The 17,253-nt window shown below is 35.6% G+C and overlaps 1 protein-coding gene across 1 annotated transcript in view; it reads right to left on the reverse strand.

The window, feature by feature from the left end:
* IQCK (IQ motif containing K) overlaps positions 1 to 17,253 on the reverse strand; it is a 44,276-nt gene that overhangs the window by 6,501 nt on the left and 20,522 nt on the right. The window contains exons 7-8 of the mRNA XM_074840946.1: positions 16,719 to 16,803; positions 10,773 to 10,884 (exon numbers count right to left, since the gene is read on the reverse strand). Of these exons, the coding sequence (XP_074697047.1) occupies positions 10,773 to 10,884; positions 16,719 to 16,803 (197 nt within the window). The remainder of the gene's footprint in view (positions 1 to 10,772; positions 10,885 to 16,718; positions 16,804 to 17,253) is intronic.

A 17,253-nucleotide genomic window follows, 5' to 3' on the forward strand; every position in this document is an offset into this window, starting at 1 on the left:
TTCTCCAGGTTTTTAATGTGTCTCATAGTTATAAATAGAAATTTTGGTTTTGAATATCTAAATGATGAACAAAAACCACAAACAGAACTTTCAGTAAAAATGTTCCCATTTTTTCACTATTACCTTGAAAAGGTTAAAAGAGAAAAAAAAAAAAAAATTGCAAAACCCATGAAGAATTTCTCCTCTCCTTTAAAACAGAAAAACAAACAAACAAAAAAATGTTTATATAATCACAGAAAAATCACCAAATTGCAATTTTCTTTTTTCCATTACAAATCATTATTAACAACTGCAGAGTGATGGGTAAAAATACAGCTTTGGTACTGGAGGATTAGTTCAGACTTGTGCTAGCAGATACACTGCTGTGCCTGTGTAAGCACAGTTCAGAATATCATGTATTTTGTAGCTTATCTAAATGATCATCTTTCATTTTTTTTTCAAACATTCCCAACATAGTTTCAGAAATGAAATGTTACTGTAATCTTTATAACTTTTCAAAGACGTCCGACTCCGGGGTGTGGACCAATGAAGAGGAATCTGCATCATGAGTCTTATGACTTTTATCACTACATTCTCAGCTGTTAGTGCCAAGATTAAACTTTCAGAAACATCTCAAGCATCTTGAATTAGGCTTGATGAAAACCACCATATACTCAGCTATCGGCACTGCTTTGTTCTTGGATTTTCTTTTAAAAAAAAAAAAAGTAAAAATTTAATGTCTTTTGTGTAACTGAAACCTTATGCATGTGCTTTTAAATCAAAAGCAATCACATATATGAACCCATTTTAAACCATTTTGACTGCAGCACTTTTGTTTTCAGAAACAACCGAATACCTGTAATGTTCAAAAAAATGTTTTTAAAAAAAAGCAGTCAAATTCTTTTAATTGCAGTGTCCTACTGACAGCAAGTAGCCTTCCAATTTAAACCTGTTTATACAGCTCAGTTTGAAACAAAATAATTTGACAAAATAACTTCAACATGTCAGATGTTAACATATATGTGTATATATATGTTATATAACATATATTAAAAGTGTAAAACCATGGAATATGGGGAGCTCACCACTTTAAAGAGCTGAGCTCCATAATGAGATTAATTAAAGAATTACAGCTACAGTAAAAGGAGGGCAGTTGAAATTGAAAACAAATTATTTTGCTTAAAATCTTCCTAAAATATGACCACATTTCAACCACCCTTGGTGAAAGTGGGAAAAAAAAAAAGAAGAAAGAAAGAAAGAAATTCACATAAAACTGATGAATTCCTTACGGTTCATTGAGCTGAATTTTCCCAAATAAACCACAGAGGTACAGTCTTTAAGAAATCCATTAGCTATGTCTTTTCCTAATCCAGCATTATTACCTACAGTACATTTTAAATATTTTTTTAAGCCTAATGTAAGAAGTCCCATTTATATATATATCCCCTTTTCAATATTTTCCTTGGGAAACTACTCAGTCCTGCAAACATGCATGTGATTGTAACTTCATTTATGGCCACATTAATAAGGATCCATTAGAGCACATGACTATACTCAGATGTTTATTTGTTTATGGAATGAATTCCAAGAAGTTTCACAGTGTAGCCATTTTTTTCTGGGTACTGAATTTAACATTTTTCCCTTCCTCAATTCATTCTGCTTTGATGTGATATGATTATTTACTTTGATACGATTACATACAGCCATGCTTCAAAAGCATACAGACTAGACTTCCCCTGTTCAACTTACTTAACTTGGTAGGCATATTTAGCTTTCAAATCTTTCCTCATAATTCAGGTGGAGACACATCACAGCTGTATAAGGACTGACTGACTGCGTTTCCTTGCTTCTTGACAGTATGCATCTGTTCCTGCTCTAGCGCTCCTAAAATATGCAGCCTGTTCCCCCCTTTATCTGCAATCTCATACATATTTTCAAGGGTTTTCTAGTGACAGAACACCTACATTTTGAGTTTTTCAGCATGTGGCTGGTTGCATCTTCCCAAGGGAAAAGATTCTTTCTATGAAAGAAGTATTTTTAAAATCTATTAGTATAGGTAAGTAATAATTTCTACTGCCAAAGCAGAAATACAGCTTGAAAATCGAATGGAATGTAAAGGAATATTCCCTCCTGTATCTGGAAATCAACCCCACACCTGCTGTGAAGATTACTTTCTGTCTCAGTTTGGTTCAACTAGATTTTCCACACACTCTAACATTCGCTGTTAACCAATTACCTCGCAAAGCCAAGGCTATGGTTGATCTGTAAGAACTGCTAGCTAATAGGGTCACAATTGTTTTTGCCATAAAACCAGGAACATATCTTTATTTTACTGTTTTCCCTAAGCACAATGCTTTTGAAAAAGAAAACTTTACAAATTTTATGCAGGTAAAAAGAAGAAAAGAAAGCCCTCAGGAAATAAAACAGTTGAGAGTACTAGACAGTGTGTAGAGAACCAATGGTCTTTCCAACAGCACACCAGCAGTGAAATAACCATTGCAACAACAGACAGTGTCAGTGGAGTGTTTTGTTCACGTAAGTGATGAATGAACATTTATGTATTTTCATTAAAAAGTTCAAATATTTTCAAATTCCTTTCATTGTAGGACAGATACTTTTTAATTTCCAGTGATGTCTCATCAGTACTGCATCTGCATAATGCACTACTCAGAATCATGACTAGATGGGGTTTGTCTACTGCGTGGAGGCACAAATCAAATTAACCAGATCGTTAACCAAAAAGCAAAGGCCTATTTCTTCTTGGAAATGTTAAAGCAAAAATAGGACTGGAGCTATGTGGGATACCAGCTAGAAAACAAGAAGATACAGCAAATTATGTCCAGTTTCAAATGGATGTTTTAGGCTGCAGATAGTGACAAAATTTATATGGACAGCCCTAGATAAAGGCACGCTGGGAAGAGAAGTTCTTCTAAAGAGACAATCTCATGGTAGAACATCAGCCTCAGGAAACCAAAAGCAGGTCTTGCTGTGTGCATGCCACTGTGTCACATCCTGCCAAACATGATCTCAAATAACATGCAGGTTATTAAATCACCTATTTAAATAAATTTACATTAAAGTAATTTCAGCAAATCAGAATAATAAAATCAGAAAGGACATCATCTTCAAAATAAAAAGCCCCAACTCATCTGCTATTCACTCATATCCTTTGGAGGTTGTTTTTTTATTAGCCATATTTTCTGTAGAAGGTTATATTTCTTTAAAATTCTGCAACGTATTCTGGAACAAATTTATCCCATCAGCTATGCTATATTGGGGAGAATTCTCTTTCTACAAGTCTAAAGCTGTGAGCCATTAAACTGAGTCTTGAACGCCATGCTTCTTTCTACATTTTCAGTCTGAAAGTAGAAACTGTTAAGAGTTTCTTAACACCTTAAATATAGATCATGTTGTGGAATGTAATGTTACAGCAGTGGAGCAGTATAGCAAACAAAATGTCAGCTAAGAATGCTGTAGCTTTATGATTTTAGGTAAAGGCTGAAAGAAACACACCTTTTTTTTTTGCAGTCAAAAGAAATTTAGCAGGCATATGCACTACAAAGGTCAACAATCCTGCAAGATGCTATTAATTTATAAAGTAATTTTCACACAAAGTTTTCACACTTTCTACCCTAGAACACTTTTCAAAACTAGTAACAAATAATATAAAAGATATAGTGAAAGAAGAATAGGGAATTGCAAACAAATTTTTAAAAAGACACTTTAAACATGCTGTGAAGGAGAGGGGAGAATCAGTGGTTTATATGAAGCTACATTATACCCTGACCTACCAAACCAAGCAGACATACCGTGTAGGGTATAGTTTCACATGACACAGCAGGCAGAGGACAGATTAGCTGATCTAAAAGTAAGCAGCCATCACAAATGGGCAGTTTTCCTTCCCTCTATTACTGTTGCAGGATTTTGCTTATACTGGATGTAAAGATTGTGTCATTACCGGGCAAGTCAGCTTATCAGGCTGATCCAGTAGAAAACTAACCCAAGGGGCAGCAAAACAGAACTGAAGAGCAGTTCTTTGTCAGATCCAGCAGCTGAACCAACTCACCATGAAGCCATGATCACTAGTGGAGGATGGCAGAAGCCTTGGGCAAGGAAGCACAGGACTGCCTTTTTAATGGGAGAGTTGCTGGATCACCTTAGCTGCCCCATAAAAATCAGACTTTTGGTCCTTACTTTGGTCCTAACTCCCAAAGTGTTTTCTTCTGGTTATATTCTGAAAATTGAAACTTCACTATTTGTTTCAATAATAATGAACATGTTTTAACACACTTCCTGAAACCAGAAAAATAAATTAAGAATGACTTTGGATTTATTAATTACAACCAATTTACATTTCTGGCTTCCTCAATATCCTTTTTAAGTATCACACTGGTCAAGATTATACAAACACACTTTCATAAAATTATACATCTTTGCCTAAAATATATCCTTGAAGAAAGGTCTACATTGCACTGTGCTGAAAGCCACAACAAAGCAGAATCTGACTGTTAGCTCACATTAACCGAGTCTTTGGCTGATATTTTCATGGAAGGTATGCTGATCTTTCTAGTAGTGTCAATAGAATCACATTACTGCCCGAGTCAGCATTTTCTAAAAGCTATTTGGCAGCTCACTATTCATCCCCTACAGTTAGATTCAACACTGTTTAGGGCAGCTAATAAACAGGGTTAGTCATATACAAATTTAAGAGATACTTCATTGTTATTCTTAATGTAGTTAACTTTGTAATGAATTGCCCTATTTTAAAAAGTTCTTCTTCTTTTTCTTTTGATCATGAATCTTAATGCTTTATTTGTGACATCTGAGTTTTTAGTAACAATAAATGCTTTGTCTGCTTGATGTGAAGAACTCAGTGGTTTAATTAAAGGGGATTAATTGAATTAACTGAATTAATTAATTCAACCAAATGTGTAGAAAGACAAGGTTAAGAAGTAGTTGTATTATGCTATTCGTTATTGTATGACTGTTCACAATCCACTTCAGCACAAAGTCAGCTGGGTTAGATTGAATCACTGGTAAAAGCAGTTTAAACTAACCTTGCTGACTTTACAATGAAATAGGGTTTAACGACATTAATAAACAGCAGAATAATAATAGCAGAAATAAGAGCAGCTGGAGCACTAACAAAATTAATTATGGCATCACAGCTGAGATTGATAATGAAAACCCCTGGACAGTAACTTCTCAAACTAGTACAGCTGTTTCCAAATAGCCATCTGTCTGGGCCCCAAGGCTATTTTATGTATGGATACACTTAAATTAACTTAGCAGAGCTCAGTTAAGGAATTACAGAAACAATGTGATAATATTGAAAGCTAATGTGATATCAGCAAGATGAACTTGCACTGGTTTAAGAAAAAAAATTGAAAAGGGGCAATTTTACAACTTTCTTTGAAGTGGTGAAACAGCTGTGTGTCCTAGAGTCCTGAAATAATTGATTTGATGACAGGAAATCTCTGTGAGAGTGATTAAAAGGAAATTTGTTTTTCCTTTTGAAACAATTGGCAAAGAAGGCAAAGGAAATCTTATCACTAACATTACTCTCCAAAACAACATAAATATAGTTTATGGAAAGATTAAATTTCTTCAGAGACAGGATATTTTTGAATCAACTCAACTGCCAAATGACACAGTCCACTCCACCCTTAGCCCCTACTTTTCTTAGCTGCAACATTTTGAAAATGGTTTCATTTTGTCCTCTGAAAATGCACTTGCAATTTTCACCTTCAAGATTTTACATACATGAAGACTGTAAACTATGATTGTATAATCTAATACATGCATCCTTTTTCACAGTGGTATGTTGTAAATATATAGGTTTATTTCTTAGAAATAAGTGGGAAACATATGCACTTGTAACTCTTACTGGTATAGTGGACAATGGAATATGTGAAAAAACATGTCTTGATGGGATGATGTAAATGCTAACAAATTGAAAACAGAGAGTCCAAAACACAAACATTACACTGCAATCATTTAAAAGGAATTAGCAAGCCTGCTAGGTCAACTTCTATCATCATCTTCAGGAATGCAATTTTTCAAAAATTAACACTGACAGAATTAAACATGTATTACAAAGATAAGAACTTGGCTTTTGTTTTTTAAATTTATAATGAGATTAATTTTATCATAGTAAATTTGAATCCACTGTTTTCAGATCTAGTAATGTCTCTTTTTAAAAAAAAAATGCCTACTTTTTTTGTCAAGGTAAACTCTTAATAAACCACAGTAAATAGGCTATGAAATCCCACAAAGACTTAAAGAAAACCTTGGTTGCTCTGCCAGAGTCTTCTTTACATATCAGTCAAGTCTGCTGAAGACAACTTATGGAGTTTATTTTTCATCATTTTTATACACTGTTAGTAGTTACTACTTTGTTTAATCTTCTAGCTCTAAGTTACTAAATCCAAGAATTCTACTTCACTTACTGCATATGAACACCCCATATACATACACACATATAAATGCAGTTTTTCCCTATTGTGATGTACAATTTTGCTCCTCAGAATGAATTCTTTTCAGCTATAAAACATCACTTAGGCAATTGCATGGATTGATAAATAAAACCTGATCTTTTGTGGATTAAAATTGCAATATAAATATGAATAAACGTTGGAAAATCTATGTAGCCCTTGTAACAAGCTGCTGTGACCAAAAAAAAAAATCATGACAGTCTTCCAGTTTTGGTATTTGTACTGTAATGTATACTGCCCTGAAGAAAATTCTTCTTGTTCTGAACATTTCATAATTAAGTGAAGCAGTGATCAAAAGGTCCTGCACATAGCACCGTGCAGACTCAGAAAAGCGTGTCAGCTCATAACACCTTGCAATATATAATACTGTAATAGCAAGGCAACTGAGGAGGCCATGATATATAAAAGAAGGTTTTGAAAACAATGTCTTCTGAAAAATTACTCTTTTATGACAGCTTTGGTATCAGCTGATATTTAACTGTCTTTATGAATTAAAAAATCTACCCTGAGAATTCTGCAGATTGTATTCATACTTAAGCCTTCACAGCTGAAACATAACCTGCAGGAACAGTTTTCATTGTGGACCTGCTGTTGGTGTAGACATGCAGAGGCACTTCTGAGGTTGTCATTCATGGCTGTCTTTGTTAATTATAAGCCTGCCTCTCAAAGAAATCTTCTACTCAAAGAAATCTATTGCTATTTGTATTGGTATCAGTACCAGTATCAATGCAGACTCCTTCTTATGACAAGAACTAACACTGGGAAGGAACACTGGAAGAGTGTCAAGCATTTTGAAGTGTACACAGAACACCAACTAATTCTGCAATTGAAACTGGAAAAGTAGATTTATCCACTGGCTATTTTCTAATTAACTCAGGGTGTATACATATACCTTGCAGTACTACAATGGAAGCAGATTTTATTGGACATATTCCATTAAATAGCATGATGCAGCTGAAGCTAGCCAGCAGGAGCTTCAAACCAGCTCACACATTTTCCCTGTAGATCATGAAGTTTGTGCAGGAAAAGCATCTCCACCAGGAAAATGTTTTTTCTTGCACTTGCAAACATGCAAACCACAGAAATACCCAGTAGCTGCTGCAGTCACCATCTCTCATCACAGGGAAAGCAGCAAAACTGGAGACAGACCTCCCTCTGTGCAAGAGCTTTGTCTAGCATAGGTAAGCCAGGAGGAGTTGCTGAGGTCGTCCAGGCCCTGGGGAACATGGTGGATGCAGTACTTGAATGTGATTCTCTCAACTGCAAACATTAAATCACCCTGTGGTACCAGCATGTGACTGGCAGGTGAGCACTGCAGAGGATTAAAGGAGGAGGCATGTAGAGGCAGCTTTTTAACAGCGAACACTGTCCTAGAGGATGAGAGTTGCCATTGATTCACTTAATGTTATGTTACAAAATGTGGATTACTTCAGAAATCCAGAACAACAATTTAAAATGTTTGCACTCACTACTGCCCAGAGTTTGCTGCACAGCTGTTGTGTGAGAGTGGGTTTAAATACTGTTCCACTTCACACAATAGAGGAGAAATTGTGTTACAAGAGCACCATGTATTAAGGTATTTATTGGAAAGATTTATACTGTAACTACTGAACACTGTGTTCATTAGAAAACATCCAGTGGAAATACCTACTTAGCCAGTTCTGATGGCAGACTTGGTTGGTGTTCTGCACACACTTACAGAAGGCTTGACAGCAAACTTAACACAGTGCAACTGTAACATTAGCCTGACTAGATGTCCTAAAAACTAACGCTATCCAAGATATGCAAGCACAAATAAGAAATAATAGAAAAGAAGTTTAGGGAATCAAAGTTTGCCAGTGGGAGAGCTTAAGAATTTATACATTTATAACTTTGTGTTTGCCGGTATTATAAAAAGTAGCCCATCTGGAAGTGCTGGGGTTTCACACAAGAAAGAGCCTAGCATTTGTTTAAAATGTTATTATTAGCCCCGAGTGCCTATTACATTTATTTTGTGTGAAGGAAAAGCCATCAAAATAAAGAAAACTGAAAACAAGGGGCTATTTTGTAATCCCAGTTGTTATAATGATCATTACTAGTAACAGATTTCTCCTTCACATATGCGAAAGGAGAAACTTCTTTCACCTTTACGCAAAAATTTCAAAGGAAGAAAGGAAAATGTGTGGAACTTTCATGCCATCCTTTTAGCCTGATCTGCTTGTAACTAATGATAGATAGACTGGATGCACAATAAAAAGTGAAAGAATAATTGCAGGGCATCAGGTTAATGACCTGACTGCTGTTAATTGACATTTACAGACATTGGACTATTTTATAATTAAAATGCTTCATAGGGAAGTTTTAGTTGTATCATCTGTTAAAAAGGAGGACAGTTTTGAAATGAACAATAGCCACAAAAGATTTGAAGACTAGAGTTGCTGAGGAATTGCAAGGCTCTAATCACTTACAACATGTCCTGATTGCTACAGCAGTGATGTTAATATACTCTTTATGTATGGTCATTCTAACTGTAGTGTCTAAAATAAAGCATACTGTGAGGATGTCAAACACTTAATTCCAGAATACCCTGGTTTGTATCTGTGCATGAGGAAAATAACTCAATTTAATTAAAAAGGACAGTTGCATAGAGAATAAGGAAAGAAAAAAACATCTGAGTGAAGACCCAGCAGGACATACTCAACGTCTCAGCTGAGACTTGAGATGTGTAGAAATTGGGCACCTGAAGGTGAACCAATGAAACAATGGCGTGGTCTATAGAGGCAGCTCGAAATGGTGAGTGAAAAGCTGCCTAGGTCATTAGGTAACACAGAGGACACAGGCTTCCCATTAAACTACCTAATTCCAGATTGCACATCAGCAATTTTCTGTCACTTGAAATCCAGAGTTGTAGATTTTTCTAGATAGTAGGCATCTAACAGACCAGGACTCAACATTTTAAAACCTTTCACAGAAACCTGATTCTAAACTCTCTCAGCTTGCAGGGATTCAAATGTGTTTCCTTTCCCAGTGAAGTCCCATAAAATGAGGCTCAGAATGAAGGCATCAACAGATGTGCTTTTGTATACTGAGCTGAAGAGGTTTAAGCCATGATTTGCCCCTGGCTTTTAACTCCTGCCAACCACCCGAAGATTGGCACTTCCTCAGTCATGAACAGTAACCAGGTATAAGAATACCATCTCATATTCTGCTCAATTTAACCAAGCTGTGGGCTGCTGAAAGTCATTATCACTCTCTCCCCAGTCACTTTCTCCTTTGTGTTAGGTTCAACAATCATGTTGCAACAACATTGTGGAAAATTATCCGGCCCCATACCGGAACCCCTCACTGATCCAAACCCATGGTGCAGTTACACAATCTAAAACTGATGCAAGAGCTATGGAGTGGGATCAACCCTTTTGGCAGCTCCCAGTTTGATCCAATTGACTGTGTGAAACTGTACCCTGAATGCTCTTATGTAGTTCAGGGCAAAGATTAGCTGTCTGAGAACACATCTGTGACAGTGCCATCAGACTGAAGGACCACACAGTGGTGACTGGTACAACATAATTTTCCCTCTCTACAACACATGAACAACATAGCTGAACGACCTCTTCTCACCTCCATCTATAGTTGTGTAGTTCAAATCCCCCAACACGTATCACCTTTGAGTCCAGCCCACAGAGGCTGATAAAAGGCGACTGGCTGAGGAGCTAGTGAATTCTCCTGCATTAGCAGACAAAGAGGCTGGGCGAATAATCATAATTACACCACTTGGCCTAAGTAAACAAATAGCAACTTTAGCCCTGTCAGTAAAGTCCTGTCCACAATCAGAGCAAAAGGAAATATATTACAGAGTTGGTTCCTAAAGCAATCTGGCCTCATTTCCCTTGGCAATTATATTGAATTGTTGGGGTTTGTTTCCTTTTTCTAGAACTGTACAGGCCAACTTCTGCTATAAGTAAGTACAGTTCAGAAAATGTGTACTATGATCCATCTGGTAAAAATCAGTATTTACATGTTGCGTAGCTGGTAGAGGTCTGATCCTGCCCTAGGAAATACTGTGCCAGTACATTGCCATAGTCCTCTGAAATTATTGAGTTTTGGCCCTGTACTGTATTTTTCATTGCCACTTTCAGCTAAACAGACAAGGGTAAGTACTGACTGTAAAGAAACAGACAGGCATTTCCACCAGACATTACCTTCTCTTCTCACTCAGGATTAGTGTCCTACTGTGTGTTCTATTTTTTAATACAACTCTAAGTATAAAAATTCAACACAATGTAAAAAAAAATATTAAAATACACAATCTAATTCACTTACCTTTGGCTTCCTGCTTAGTCCAGAATTCTTTCACCCTCTTAATAATGTTTTTGTCCTCTCTCAACTGCTTTTGCCACTGACGTAGCTCTTGTATTTCACTATCACATCGGACCTGGGAAAGGCAAACCAAAATGCAACTAAAATTATATACGTTCATGTTACCCAAGATGATGATACAATTTTTTTCATGGGGCTGTGGCTGGGCAAATATGTGACATCCCTCCTTTTTGCTGGGCCTGATAGAAAAGCACAATCCCAAAGGTTTACAGTTTTCAACTTATACAGAAATAAAAACCACATAATTGACAAACCCCACTGAAAACATAAATATGCCAATTAGGGGATAATTTTGATTACCAAGGAGAATGTGATTGCAGTGAGACACTTATTCTTTGAGTTAATTAAAATTTAAAGCATTTTGCTGAAGGGTATTAGTGCCTTTAGAAAACCACAACACTATAAAACCAACCCACTGACCAACATAATAGAGCAGAAAAGGAGCATGAAGGGTCATAAGGCAGAAAATTTATTCCAGCAAACGACTTCACACCTGCTATCAGCTGCAAATAGGCTTACTGACAATCCCAGCCATACAATTTTCACAAACAGCAGAGCCATTAATCTGTTATTTAAAGTGATTGGAATGCATTACATTATAACTACTCTTTGCCAGTCAATCACCCCTATGAAAGCTGTAATTCTGCTTCACAAAAGTCACAGGCCTTGACTCCATTTAAGATTTAAGTTGAATTCTTCTATTATAGCTTTTGTACTGGTGAGATCCTACTAATATATGAAGGAGCTAGCTTTGCATCAACAGCTTCTACACTGTGATACTTAAACTTGTTCTAAGCAGGATTCAATTAATTAGCAGTGTGTTGCCAGTTGTCTACCTCGTCATTCACAAAATTACTACCTCCAGTGTTAGAACAAAAATCCAGAATAAATGCTGACTTCGGACAGAAGTGGGAGGGGACATACTAGTATTAGCTTAGATATCGTAAACGATTATTCTCTTAGAGTCATATCCAATTTATAACAGAATTATTAAAAATGTAGTTTCTGTTTTTTTCTAAACGTTATGTATACAAAATGTCATTATGTTTTAGGATTTAATGTCCTAGTAATTCAGGCTGATGTTGAATAACATGGTAGAAACAAGCAGCAATAAGCTCGGTTTCTCCTGGACACATTTTTGCTTTCAGGAAGCCAACTACTTAGTTTTCTAGAAAATTTCTCATAGTTATTTTATTCTTACATGATAAGGTAATATGTTTGCTCTGTGATTTGAACTCTATTACTCTACTTCATTACACTCTGGTTTCCTCCCACTTTCCTGATATACATACAGAGAAAAGGAATAGGACTTAGTCTTCCACTAATTAAAAAAAAGCAACTTAAAGAAAACAATATAAATTATTTATCAAAAGTATTCTTTCCACCCAGAATTTCTTCTTTGTGGTGCAGCTAAGAATGCGATAGACAGTAGCTGAACTCCCATAACACTTTTCAATCCCCTTAGAAGATAGCTTGCTATATTTCAGATAGTGCACTGGCAGAGCAGAAATACAATACAAGGTTACATGATCAATAAAGACAGGCAAGACATTTACCCACTGACTTGACATCAGATACCTCTTAGGCCTCTAATAATATCTCATTATACTAATATAGTTCTGTAGTATCTTCTATAAAAGTTATAAGAAGTTCTTACAAGGTTGATACAAAATTTTAGTAATTAAAAAAATTACTAGTGATCCTCTTTTCAGCTATACAAAAAAATCAAAACCATTTTCTATTAAATCCATGAAAGACTATTTTCAAAAATAAAATATAATCCCAAACACAGGATAATTTCTTTAGGTTTGCAAGAGACATTTTTTTCTTTTATACTGTCATGTATGCTTTTATAAAACCCATAATTCCCCATTACATGGAGTCAGTTTATCTGCACAGGAGAGGGTTAATGGAATGCTTATGGGACATATAAATGACAGTAACAGGAAAGAGGCAGGAAGATAGAGAAATTACTACCTCTATGTCTAAATATAAAATTTTTGAAATAAAAGGAAGTGTCCATTTACAACTGCAGCTATGTAAGACATGTATTTTGGCTTGTGACAGGGCCATAGTGATCTCAGTATACTGAACACGAATACAATAACTCTTAACAGTTAAAAGATAAAAGGCAGTAGATTCTGTATACTCTCCCTAGATAAATAAAACAGTGAAAGTATAGTGAAATACATAGCAAAATACAGGGTTCTGAGATAAAGGCATAGTCAGATTCAAATACTCCAAAGTCCAACACTAAATCCAAGCAGTGAACATGAGCTCCCAGAACAAAGAGATTTTTAGAAAAGAAAAAGGAACACAGGTATGCCACCTGCAGTAAAACAGGTAACAAGAACTTAACAAAATACTATCAACATGTTCCGAATATGCTTAATAGATTATAATTTACCATAGTTGTGGTAATTTCTCAGCAAGTAGTCTATTTTGTAATCAGAGTGCAATTCTACCATGATTAAAAAGCCATGACTCAGCAGCAAATCTCCAGACAAATAATCAGAGTCAAGAGTCTTCTCCAAACAACTGTTGTGGCTTTCCTGCAGACCAGCAATGCATGAAGCACCGAAGGGATCTTAACTTTGAAGTGAGAGTTCACTCTTACCCAAGTCACTTGGATTGAACCTACGCTTGCTGTAAATAACTGCAAATATTCGTGTGACCTTCTGGGTTTGAGCCTTTGCTAGTAGCCACAACTTGTTGGAAAGGAATATAAATTGTGATAGCAAAAGCACACCACCACTTTGTAAGATATAAACCTGCTTCAATTCTGATTTAACTTTTGCTCAAACAATATTTATGTATAAAATAGCACTGAATATTTACATAATGCTGTCCAATTTAAACTTCACGATATTACAAGATTTAGTCAAAATAAATGGCTTTCAATGCTAGGTGAGAATATGTTGTGCAACAGCGGAAGGATAACACTAAAGCTCTGACCAGAGACATTAGAGGAAATGGTCTTGATGAAAAATCCCCAGTCTAGAACAGTTATGCAAATTGTAAAGATTAAAAAGACCCCATAAAACAAATGGCACCAAGCACAGATTCCGTAGTAAAGGGGTGAAAGAATATATCATCTTTTATTGGAAAAGTGCCTGGAAAATGAATACCTACCAGTCAGGTGTTTTCACCAGACACTGACTACTGCCTTGGCCCACGACAAATGAATGGAACCTCAATAAAAGAGGATGGTGAAAAGTAAAGAGAAAGAATTCTGCTGACAGAGCTCTCTCAAGTCTTATTTGGTGCTCCTCCTCACCCTCAAAGAGACCCCTCAAGATGACATCTTCCTTTTTGATCTCCTTAGAGTACTTGGCAGTTTTAGCTTCCACTGCTGTTTGTTCTGGAATTTAATTCTTGATTAAACTTGAAATAATTTTCAGAGTACTCATCAATGTCTTTGTATGAAAGATTGTAACGAGGACTTTGTTGATGGCAGACATTAAGTATTACTACCAAAACAAGTATTTTTCTGCAATTCGCCTCAGGTAAGGATGAATGTACTACATTGATCATGCTTTATTATCAAAAAGTTCTCAATATTCTGTACCTATAGCTCTTCTTTCCCTTTATATAGAAAAATCTTCACTGCCTGATCCACTTTTGCTGATTGCCATGTGTTTTTGATACTGGCACACTCAGACAGCTATATGTGTCAGAAACAAGTGGAGTATCATTAGAAGACACAATGCTCGGTCAGTTAGTAACTAGATAAACTCTACTGCCTAGATCAATATGGTTAATGAAATATCTCAAAAATGGTCTGAGTTCATAGAAGATATGTCTAAGAAAAATAACTTGCTGTGGTTTCTCACACTTCATATGACAATGTTTAAGAATAAAACGCTTACAAGGCTCACATTTGGGATAGCATTGTTAAAGACAAAACTATCCTGCCCAGATTTCTGAGCCTTTTACTTTTTCTGAAATCCAACAGCCTGTCCAGAATCCTTCTTCATCCATCTTTCAAACAAGTACCTATGGCACGTGATTTTATGTCCTTTAAAGTGTACCTTCAGAAGACCAAGGATGAAGTACACTGTTCCTTTACCACAGTAAAATACGTATGTGTGCTTTTGTTTAATTATTCAATGTTATCACAAAGTGTAAATTTTTATTTCAATAATAGTGTTTAAAAGTTCCAAATTCTGTGAATTATAAAACAAGGTTTAATGAAAAGCATCAGAAGAGAATTTAAAATACTGACACACTATCCTTAGAATGCAAAAGGGCATTATTTGTAAGTGTTCAGTTATTGCCACAATAAAGCAGTGTTAGCTGACAGAGGTAGTTATCTTAAAAGCAAATCATTTGAATTCTTTGGTAAATTTTCATAATATACTTTATCATTAATGTAATGCTTAGTGTTCTCTTAATTTACAAGCCCCAGGATAACACATTGCCTTGTGTAGTACCTTGTTACAAATTATTTTTATTTTATATTCTGATTTTAATTTAAATTTTAATTTTTAAAAACCCAAGATCTTTCAGCTCTAATAAGCTAAAACATGTAACAGCTACTTTTATAGTCTGAAGTATTTTTGATGTCTCCTACTTTTTATAGGTACAGTTTCTCTCTCATTTCTGGGAACTGGTTTAGAATGATAAATACTACTGTGAAAATGTTGAAGTTAATATATATAGCAAGGAAGGATGGTGCCCTTCAGAAGCTCTGGCAGAAGCACAAGGTATCTGAGCAACTTTGCACTGTTCAGCAAACATATTTGTTATTGGATAATGGTTGCCTTTGCAATACTCCACTGTAAAGGAGTCTGCAGTGATATTGTCAGTGCTAATTACTGTTAGTGTCAACGCCATCTCTGTTTAAAAAAAGAATAAAGGAAAATGAACAAGCAGAGAGTGTCACAAAAATCTACCAGTCAAGACGACCATTTCAAGGTATTTCATCATCTTTGGCTGCATGGCACATTATAGTAGCCACTCATATATTCATGTTTGTGAAAAGTAGTAAAGAAGAACTTAACAGAGTATTTTATACTGATTGTTATTTAAAGAACACATGATGTACATACAGACAGAGATGTCTCACTGTCCATTGCAATGAAACTACTGCTATACCTGGAGGCTATATACATGCTTAAATTTTGATAAAGGCAGACAAAGACATTTCTTTGTCACCAAAGTCACCTGAATTTCAAATCCATTTCTTTCCAAGGCACGAAGGTGTTAGAGCCTTTCAAAGAAATATTTGACAGAATCTGTCAAATACAATTTACTCTGTACCCTAGGGTTGGCATGGCTGTTACCCCCCAATTTTCTTTGTATTTATTTTATGCGCCTTGCTTTTCCCCCTTAAATTGAGGATTGCATTAGTGTTGTATTATTAGCATGGCTTGCAACATCTGCTTGCCATTTTGTTTTCTCTTTCCTTGAATAACAGCCTTCATGCCTCTCCTACATCTCCTGTCTCATTCTTGGTCTCTATTTTTTGTCCTTTGTTTCTGTATGCTTTTATTTCTTAACAGGCCTCGCCAGTTCTCATTGTGCATCTCCACACTCACTCACATATCCCTGTATGAAGAAAAATAACACTTCAACCTTTAGCAACTAGCCAAAGATCAACTAAAAAAAAAATTAAAATTGTTCAGTGTTAATTGTATTTTTAAAAATTGAATTTCTGCAGATTTTCTGTTGTTGAGAAAAACAGTGAGATTACATCAGCATAAATGCCTATGAAAAATTGTAGTCACTAGGCATAAGGAAGAGCAACATCCAAAGCCAATGAACCATGGGGGTCTCAGCAGCTATTCATAGTATTCCCTACTTAAAATTTATGTAAGGATTTTCCCTGGGGCCTTCACAGTCCTACGGTTTTCAACATCAAGCAAAATAATTATAGATTACTCTTACCTGATAACCTCTCCAGAAGGACTGAATTACTATGCTTGCTTCTTCTTCTGATAGAAGGAGAGATAGAGGAATTGGTGGCCTAGGACTTAAAAAAACCATGTTTTGTAAACAGCCAGCCTATAAATGTAAAATACTTTCTTTCCTAACAGCATATTTTATAAAAAAAATGTTCAGGAGCTTGAAAGATACAATTTCTTATTGCTCCAAAGATAAAATGTGCAAAGAATATCTCCTTTAAAAATATATTCTGTGTTATGTATGCTACAATCATTTCTTCTTTAAAATGATATACGAACGGCACATCAAGTGCAGTAATCTTTCTTATTCTTCTACATGGATTTTAAACTCCTACTATTATGTTAAGGTTTGAGGTGGTGGTAGGAGGGGGGCGAGAGAAATAAGCATGCCATTTGTAAAGCAGAGGAGGTTTTAGTGTGCATGCAACAATGACTTATGACATAAACGTTTATAACAATCATTAAATACACAGAATGTAAATATAGTTTAGTACATTAATCTACATTAGGATTTCACT

The sequence above is a fragment of the Strix aluco genome, chromosome 15, assembly GCF_031877795.1.
Source record: "Strix aluco isolate bStrAlu1 chromosome 15, bStrAlu1.hap1, whole genome shotgun sequence".
NCBI lineage: Eukaryota > Metazoa > Chordata > Aves > Strigiformes > Strigidae > Strix > Strix aluco.